The sequence below is a fragment of the Lipotes vexillifer genome, unplaced genomic scaffold, assembly GCF_000442215.2.
Source record: "Lipotes vexillifer unplaced genomic scaffold, Lipotes_vexillifer_v1.1 scaffold518, whole genome shotgun sequence".
Classification (NCBI taxonomy): domain Eukaryota; kingdom Metazoa; phylum Chordata; class Mammalia; order Artiodactyla; family Lipotidae; genus Lipotes; species Lipotes vexillifer.
Window position 1 is genome coordinate 2,732,118 of NW_006780945.1, and position 9,763 is coordinate 2,741,880.

General features: G+C 54.2%; 1 protein-coding gene across 1 annotated transcript in view; it reads left to right on the forward strand.

The window, feature by feature from the left end:
* SDK2 (sidekick cell adhesion molecule 2) overlaps positions 1-9,763 on the forward strand; it is a 266,728-nt gene that overhangs the window by 118,157 nt on the left and 138,808 nt on the right. The window contains exon 2 of the mRNA XM_007454389.1: positions 8,879-9,038. Coding sequence (XP_007454451.1) covers positions 8,879-9,038 — 160 coding nt within the window. The remainder of the gene's footprint in view (positions 1-8,878; positions 9,039-9,763) is intronic.

Here is a 9,763-nt window from a genome sequence, read left to right on the forward strand (position 1 = left end):
GGGAGGGGCACAGCTGGGGAGCCCGGGGTCCTCTGCCCGCTAGCATCTGCCTGCTGTGTGCACGCCGGAACATTTCTTGTGGGGGCGGGGCTCCAACACCCCCATGCATGGCTGATCTTCCGGGTCCCACAGCTCCCTACTCCTGAGCCCCCGCCCAGGCAGCTCTCGAGAGGAATCGCTGACATTATGCAAAAGCTCCTGCAGCTCCAGCTGTTCCTACCCCGGTCGTGAACCTTTGCTCAAGGCTTTACCAGCCATCCCTAAGCAAGACTTGATTCTTGAGCCAGCTTGGAGTGGCTGTGAGGGAGCTGGATTCAGAAGGCTCAGATTTGAGGCATTCAGACTATGGGCTCTATAAGCGGGATGCCTCCGAGTCAGGGGAGACGGGTGGGGCAGTGATGGTGCCCCTGGCCCCCCTTTCCCCATCTCCTCCCCATGCAGTCGCCTCCAGGGGTCTGAAGGGCAGAAAGCATCCCGTAGGTGCCAAGCGCTGAGCTCCGAATTTGACATACGTTCGCTCCCTTGGTCCTCCCGGCTGCCTCTGGGGCAGGGGTTGGAATCTCTTCCATGGACAGACAAGTGAGGCTCGGGAGGTTACTCTGCTCAAGGTCACACTTTAGTTGGCATAGCAACTGGCATTTAAACCCAGTTTCTCTTGTCTTCCCCCACTGGGACCTTCAAGCCACACCCTAGGGAAAGGGTGGTACCTGGGGCTTACGTGGGGAGCAGAGCTTTGGGATGGGGGCCCCAGGTCAGCGGCTCCTTCCCAAGAAGCCCCCGGGGCTCCGACTCCTGCCTCGTTTTACTTGACCCCTCCCGCCCACATCTATTCATCTTCTGGACTCTGACCTCCCTTAATCCCAGACTTCTCTCCCTGCACCCCACTAGCCCAGCCCTCCAAAACCCCACCCCTAGGTGGACCTGTCTCCCCTGGGCGGTTCTGCCTCATCATCCTTCCAGCATCCTCTGGACTCATGCCCGGTCAGCCTGCCTGGTTCACCCTCACCCCCGATCTAGCCCTAGGGCCGTGACATTGGAGGCTGGGGTAAGAATGCCCCTGCCACACAACCGGCGTGGCCCCTGCTTGTGGCTTCAAAGCCATGACCCTGAGAGAGGCCACCATCCCTCACTTACCACCCGTGAGGCCACGGATCGGGATGTGAAGAGTGGGACAGCTCAAGGAAGCCCCATGTCACCTACAGAAAGGTCCAGGACTCTAGAACCTGCCAGATCTGGGTTTCCATCTGTGTGGCAAGGTCAAAAGACCAACTGTTCCTGAGTGTCAGCTTTCTCGTCTGTAAAATGGGGATAAAGGTAGTACCGTCCTTGAGAAGTTCTCGTGACACTTAACTGAAGAGATGGACATAAAGCACTTAATGTGTGGGAAGTTCCATATCGTATGAAATAAAGGCAGCAGTAGATGTGTAGGGAGAAGTGGGGTTTGTGGAGAGGGGCCTGTCCAGAGCCCCTGCTTCCTCTGACCCGCTGCCCAGCCTGCTTAGGTCTGTGGCCGCCAGCCAGCTCCAGGGAGGGGACCAGTTAGGAGGGCATGGAGGTCAATCCAGGACAAAGGTGACACTGCAGAGGCTAGGGGGTGGTGAGCTGAGAAAGTTTGAGAACCTCCACCCCGTCCCCGAGCTTTCCAGAGACACTCCCGATGGCTGTGTAGTTACTGCGTGCCCAGAAGGGAGAGCTGCTAAAAGAGAGAGGCTTGGGGGTCTTTCAGAGCTGGGAAGGGGACTGGTCCAGGCCCGGTGCCCCGTGAAGCTGGCTCTGGAGGGCAGATGGACACCTTTTGGCCAACTAATTGCACTGGCAGTGGGTGGAGGTCTTCACCCTGACTGGCACTGCCAGCTGGCAAGGGTCTGGCTCCAGGGGAGGTGGGGTTCCCAGGCCTGGGCTGGCTGGGAAGTCAAATCCCAGGAGAGATTGGGGGGGACCCCTAGAGAAAGATGACATTATTGTGCTGGGCGCTGAAGGGAGGGGACAGGCTGAAGTTGAGATAAGCGTCTGTGTGGGGCTATTTAGGCTGGAGCGTGGAGCAGAAGCATGACGATAAGTGTATTTAGTGGGAATTTGGAGGAAAAGTCAGCCAGGGGCCCCCTGAGCTGTTCTGGGAAACGAGAAGGAAGCCCAGGACTGAGGCCTCTTGTCCACCTCTGAAGGTGGCTCTTCCTTCAAGAGGCTCAGGCTCTGGTGGTCAGGGACCCCCAGCCACGCCACACCCCCGTGTCCCATGCCCACGTCGTCTGCATCACCGGCAGGGTTGCCCGCGACTGTTGACCCTGCGTGTCAACGTGTTTGCATCTGTGTGCACACATCTGATTACAAATAAGCGGTAAACACATCTGATTACAAATAAATAAGCGGTGAACACATCTGATTACAAATAAGCGGTAAACACATCTGATTACAAATAAGCGGTAAACACATCTGATTACAAATAAGCAAGCCATACCTGTGGGACGCAACGGAAAAGTTGCAAAAGAGCGTAGAGTAAACAGTAAACCCCTCCCACCCAGCCCCCAGCCATCCAGCTCTCCTTCCTAAAGCATCATTGAGCCCAGGTTCTTATGTGACCCCCTAGAAAAAGGCTCTGCGCCTATACAGGCAAATCTATTTTTATCCTTGAAAAAAAACACAAAAAACCAAACTTGTGCACAAGTGGTAGCAGATTACACACCCCATTCTACACCTTGCTTCTTTTCACTTAACAGTAGCTCTCAAAATTTGTTCCAGAGCCTTTCGCTATAGAGAATTCTATTGTTTGGAGGTGCAATCATTTCTTTAACCATCATCACCCTCTTGACAGACATTCAGGTCATTTTCGAGCTTTTGCTCTTACAAAGCATAGTGTTGCCATGAAATGCTGTCACTTCACTCGTGCACGGGTGTGTGTGGAGGAGAAATTCCTTGAAGAATTGCCGGATGGGGAGGTGCATTTTTAGTTTCGACAGAGTCGCCAAATTGTTCTGCACAGGTGTGGTACCAAGGACAGTCCCCAAAGCTGTGTGCGTGACACCTGGGTCTCTGCAGGCTGGCCAGTCCGGGGTATTATCGCACTTTCTTGGCCGTAAGCGATAGAAAAAAAAGAAGTGTCTTATTGAGTTTCCCTTGCCTTTCTCTTATCACGAGGTTCAGCATCTTTGTCTATGTTTCAGAGTTATTTGCAATTCTTTTCTGTGAACGGTTCATATCCTTTGCCCGTTTCTCTGTTGGTTTGTTCATCTTTTTCTTATTGATTTATGGGAATATTTTTTATATCAGGAAAATGAGCGCTTTGTCCATGATAGAAGTCACAGATATTTCCCCCCCGTTTGTCATTTGTTGCTTTTGGTTTATGGGCATTTTTTTTCCATGCAAGATTTTTATATAGTTGAAGGTATCAATCTGTTTTATGACTGTCTGGAGTTTGTGTAGTACTTAGAAAGTACTTGGCGAATTCTTTTGCTTTGCCAAGATTGTATATTTTAAAACCCCGGTGATTTTTTTCTAGTTCTTTCAGAATTTCATTTTTCTTGTTTAAAACATTGATCCATCTAGAACTTATTTTGAGGTAAAGTGTGAGGAAGAGATTCCGCTTGATTTTTTTTTCCCCCAGATGGCATCCTGGTTTTTCCAAGGCCATTTGTTGAATAATTGATCTATTCCCCACTGACCTGAAATTCTACTTTCGTCCTGTCTTAAATATCCCATATATATTGGGGCGTATTTCTGGACTCTCTCGTTCATTGCTTCATCAGTCTATTTGGACAAGAACACACTTCTTTAATTATTGCAGCTTTATAATATAGTTCAATATCTGTGCTAGTCTCCTCTGCTTACCATTCTTTTTCAGAATTTTTTGGCTATTCTTTTGTGGTCTTTTTTTTTTTTTTTTTAATTACGCGGGCCTCTCACTGTCGTGGCGTCTCCCGTTGCGGAGCACAGGCTCCGGACGTGCAGGCTCAGCGGCCATGGCTCACGGGCCCAGCCGCTCCGCGGCATGTGGGATCCTCCCGGTCCGGGGCACAAACCCGTGTCCCCTGCATCGGCAGGCGGACTCTCAACCACTGCGCCACCAGGGAAGCCCCTCTTTTGTGGTCTTTTAAAATGTGAACTTTCAAATCACTTTGTCTAGTTAAAAAATCCTCTATGTGTGTATTTTCAAAGTGTTGATTCTGTCCACTGTTCTCGTCCATTTCCGGTTATCCCTTCCCACTGAGAACGTGGCTAGCAGGCCTGTTGTGTACAGTAGTCCAAGTTGTGTACTGCACAGTCCTAGAACTAAGATTGAGAGGGGCTGCTGGCCTCTGCCAACAGGGTATGAGCTCTTCCTTCCAGGGAATCTGCCCATCTACATATCCGATCAAGAATAATAATAGCTGCCTCTCCTATAGCATGCGCCAGGCACTTTCCTAAGCCCTTCATGTTTTTTAATTTATTTAAGCCTCACAACAAATATATCCCCAATTTACAGCTAAGGAAACTGAGGTGCAAAAAGTCGAAGTAACTTGCCCAAGGTCAATGATTTGTGCAGTCATGACACAGAAATCTGTTCCTGCACATAAGCACGCGCGCGTGTGCGCGCACACACACACACACACACACACACACACAGATAGATTCACACTCAGACATACAGATACACATGCCGTCAGATATGCATGCAGACATACACAGAGACACACACGTGAGCACATACCTGCGTACATACACAGATGCACACAGGCACAGACGCTCAAAGACACGCACACACACAGACACAAACGCACACACTGCTGTTCCCACCAGCATCCTTTTCCCATCAGAGCCTTTCCTTCGATGGCTCACACACTCCCAGTCCCCCTGCTTTGGGGCAGGGCCAGTCCATCCAGGAAAACCGCCTGGCTGGACTCCCTGCCCTGGCTCTCAGCTCTGCATAGGGCCTCCCTCCCAAATCCCTGTACCCAGAGAGGAGGGGGCCTTTAGCCTTTCAGGAAAAGGAGGTATGACCGCATAGCAGGGACTTGGGGAGGGCAGCCTCGGCTTCTGCCAGACCGCCTTGTTAGGATAACCTGGGATGAGGGATGCAGCTCTGAGCTGGGTACCCAGCAGGTTCTCAGGAAAGGCTAACCGCATCCCTCCCCCCTCCACTTCCCCCAAGTCATTGTCTCCAGCGGCCTCTGGAATCAACCCATCCAAGCAAAAGCCATTGGGCTCCAGACTGGCACCCCACCCCACCCCCGGGAGAGCGTGAGGAACGAACTGGCAAATGCAGACATGGGGGCGCCTCGCCCAGGGAGCCGAGTTGCGGAGGCGAGGGTTTGGGTGCAGAGCGCGTGTGCCCGCGCGGCGCGCGCGCGCACTGACTGTTCTGGCTCTGAGTCGGCCCGCCTAGAAGGGATTTAATCAGTGGGGGCTGGGAATGTTGTTGTTTTTAAACAAACAGGGGATGACAGGAACTAGCAGAGGGTTCTTTTTTTTTTTCTTTTAACATCTTTATTGGAGTATAATTGCTTTACAATGGTGTGTTAGTTTCTGCTTTATAACGAAGTGAATCAGTTATACACATACATATGCTCCCATATCTCTTCCCTCTTGCGTCTCCCTCCCTCCCACCCTCCCTATCCCACCCGTCTAGGTGGTCACAAACCACCTAGCTGATCTCCCTGTGCTATGTGGCTGCTTCCCACTAGCTGTCTATTTTACGTTTGGTAGTGTATATATATATATGTCCCTCTCTCACTTTGTCACAGCTTACCCTTCCCCCTTTTTAAAGACTCGATTCAAAGGGCTCTTGAAAGCTGCTGGAGAATGAATGCGCCTTTGAAGTGCGAACGTGTCCATTTGTTAAACTGAGAGCCAGCCAGCTGCCTCTGAGGGGTGGGGAATCGTTTTCCTTGGCAAATGGGGGCTTGCCTCCCTCTCTGCCCTCCACCACCTCCAGAGGTGCGCTAGGACCCCAAAGCGAGGGATCCGGCGTGGCGGCCACTCTCCCAAGACACACTCTAGAGGAAGCGCCTTTTCTTTTTTTCTTTTTTAACATCTTTATTGGAGTATAATTGCTTTACAATGGTGTGTTAGTTTCTGCTTTATAAGAAAGTGAATCAGCTATACGTATAACTTATATCCCCATACCTCCTCCCTCTTGCGTCTCCCTCCCACCCTCCCTATCCCACCCCTCTAGGTGGTCACAAAGCACCGAGCTGACCTCCCTGTGCTATGTGGCTGCTTCCCACTAGCTGTCTATTTTACATTTGCTAGGGTATATATGTCCATGCCACTCTCTCACTTCGTCCCAGCTTACCCTTCCCCCTCCCCGTGTCCTCAAGTCCATTCTCTATGTCTGCTTCTTTATTCCTGTCCTGCCCCAGTTTCTTCATATCAATAGGCGCCTTTTCAACCACCCTGAAGGCAGTGTGCTCACATGACAGTCGTTAAGAGTGAGGGAGAGACCTGCGAATAGGTAGCGTCAACTCCGAGATGGGAACGTGCGCGGTCACACAGAGAGACGAGGTGGGGCAGGCTGGTCCAGGGTGCGCCTCTTGCGCGTGTCTGCACCTGCCCTCCAGTGGCCCCCAAGGGGAGGGTCAGTAGCAGGGATGGGGTTCAAGGAAGACTCAACCACGCAGCCTCCAGTGGAGACGGAGGGGATGCGGATGCTGTGCAGCCCGCAGGTTGACCTGGGCCCCAGACCTGCATTACGGCTTGTCTTGAGTCGTCAGTCTATGTGTAAGCTCAGAGTGAGGCTTTGTCACAGATGCTGAACCTTATCTGAAAACCAATGGTGCCCAATTCTGGTTATATCTGAGGGTGAGGCCCCACTGACGCGCCAGAGATTCAACGTGTGATGCAGGAGGGGCCCCGAAGCCCCCACCCCCAGTGGGCTGACCAGCCTGCCGGGCCGCGTCTTGATTCACTCCCTGCCACCCTTGAAGTCAGCCCCCTCCCCGACTCCTGACATGTGCCTCTTCGTCTTCTTTGGTTTGTTCCATATCTTAGGCCAAAAGAATAGTGTCTTATGGTTTTCACCCTCTGGACCCCCAGGGGAAAGTTAGCACTCGGACCAAGGCATATCTGGGGCATCAGCCAGCACCGAGGATGATGGAACACCCACCCTGGTGGGGACACCCACTCTTTGATGTTGGGAAAGAAATGAACATTTGCAGAACATTTACTCTGGGCCAAGCACAGACCTAGCATTTTCACAATTCCTATCTTATTGAACTCTTGAGATATCAAGGTGGCTATTTCTCTTCCCGTGTCTCCTGGTGGAGAAACTGAGACTCAGAAAGATGAATGCTTGTCCACGCCCAGGCAGCTGGGAGTCACAGGCTGAGCACAGAAGGGAATGTGGTGCCAGGACCCCTCCCCCACCATGGGGCTGGAGGTCGGGATGCCCGGTGCCTAGCTTGCCAGCAACTTACTGGCTTTGAGCACTACCCGCCCCACGGGGCACAGTGTGATGGGTGGAAGGTGCTTGCACTTGGGTCTGGCAAGTCTGGACCTGACTCCCCTTTAGCGGCACGTGGCCGTGGGGTCCCCGAGCCGTATCCCTTACCACAACGGGAGCGCTGCTGTGAGCACCAGGTGATAAGTGGGTGAGCTGGTGAATGGTGCTTTCTGGAGCTCGCTCCCTCCATCTGTCAAATGCAAGGGCTCGGCGGCGCCACAAACTCTGGGAGTCTCGCCTTAAGCCCATCTTCTCCATCCACGTTCCACCTTCATCAAGGCAGGTGCAGGACTCTAGGTGCTCAGCCTGCAGGGCTGGCTCCTCCCCTTCCAGCTCTGTTGCCCTGGGCCGGTTTCTAACCACTTTTCTAAAAGGTGGATTATGATCCTGTCTGGTTGTGGGCTTGCGTGTGGATTAAATGAGCATATATTAAAGCCCCAGGAACAGCCCAGAACCTAGCAGGTGCTTTCGTCCTTGTGTTGTCTCCAGATCCTGGCTCCTCCCCCAGCCCAGCCCAGCCCCTAAAGGGCAGGTCTGCTCAATGATGGGCTTGGAGGCCCTGTCCCCGTTCCCCCCTCTCTCCCTGTCCTTTTGTCAACCCCCTTGTCTGTTTCACTTCTGCCCTTTTTCCCACTGGCCAGAGGGCAGAAGGCCTCGATTTCCACCCAAAGCTGTTGGTCTGAGTGGTCCCCTTAAGTCCGGGATCCGGAGTGCATCGTCTCCGTCGAGGGCAGCCACGGTGGTGGGGGTCTCGTGCGTGGCTGGACTGAGTCAGGTCACAGGGTTAGTGTAGGGAGCTTAGCAAGCGCTGGACCCACACCCACGGCCCAGCAGTGCCATTTCCTCTGCCCCGACGGCGACCTGGTGTGCGAATGGGGAGGCCGAGGCAGGCTGGCCCAGGACCCGGGATGGAAGATCAAGCAGCCTGGCAGTGGAGGGGGCCCACTGGAGGGACTCTGCCCTTGATGGCTTTGCAGGGTTTCCTGCAGCCTTGGGAAGCAGGATTCAGGACATCAGCCCCATCACCTGCCACTTCTGTCAACGCAGCTGTCCCTGTTTCCCTTTCCTTTGTGACATTTATATTCCCTTTGGCTGAAGTGCAGTAAGCGCCGTCGCCCCTCCCCACCCCCCGCCCTTCTGCTCTGGAAGGAGAAGCCAGAAGCAAAGGGTATGGACTGAATAGGGATCCTGAGGGGAGAGAGATGGAAGGTACTGGAGCGGAGGGGTGGCAGCAGTGGTGGTGAGCCTGGTGGGGTCTGGGAGGAGGGTGTCGGGGAGTACTCACTCTGAAGACAAGCCCTGAAGTCAGACTGACCTGAGTTCAAGTTCTTCCCAGGCATGTGACCTCGGCAGGTCACCCGCTGCACCTGCCCCGTCTGCCTCGGGGCCTCAGGGCTCCAGCTGAGCAACCGCAGGCAGGTGAGCCAGTGATAACCAGCAACGTTGTGTCTCTGTTTCCTGCAGATGACGTGGCCCCTTACTTCAAGACGGAGCCGGTGCGAACACAGGTGCACCTGGAGGGGAATCGCCTGGTACTCACGTGCATGGCCGAGGGCAGCTGGCCACTGGAGTTCAAGTGGCTCCACGATGACAGGGAGCTGACCAAGTTCTCTCTGGAGTACAGGCAAGCGTGCCGCCCCTTTCTTCCCACCCAGCCGCCAGGGTCCTGCTGTATCCTGAGGGGGTACCAGGGCAGTGGGCAGGGGCGCCGTGTGGCGGTTTCGGTGGGGGAAGCCCTGCTCCAGTGTTGCTGGGAGGCTGGGGTGACAGAAGTAGGGGGCCAAGGCCGCCCTTGCCCAGGGTGAGAAGACGCTGCCCTGCTGCACCCAGCAGAAGATGGCTGGGTGGCCAGGCAACCGTGGACGGGGCAGAGGTGATGACTGAGGTAGGGGAGCCCGCTGCCAGCATCTAGACTGTGGCCATGGCTGTGACCAGATCCCCACCTCCCCTCCCCACTGAGAAGAGCCCTGCTCTCTCGGAGGAGTTATTGGAGGGGCCTGGGTCCAGCAGAGGGGTATGGCATGCAGCTACCTGGGGTCTGTAAGGGGCAGACAGATTCTATTTGGGAGGGCAATTCGGTGGGGGGGGGGACATGGAGGTGGGGCCTCCCCCCCCCAGGGCCTTTGCGCTTATCTCCACTCCCTGCTGTGCCCTTGCACTGGGCTCTGGGTTGGGCTGCCCTTCCTTCCCCAGGACACTGCCAATTGGGGATAAGGGAGAACAGAGAGAGAGAGAGAAAAACAGGGTCTCAGTGAGAGCAAGTTGGCTACTAGAAGAGTGAGCAGTGGGGCAGCTACTCCCCAAGCTGGGTAGCCTCCAGCCTTTCTCCCGGCTCTCCTTTCCCAGCCG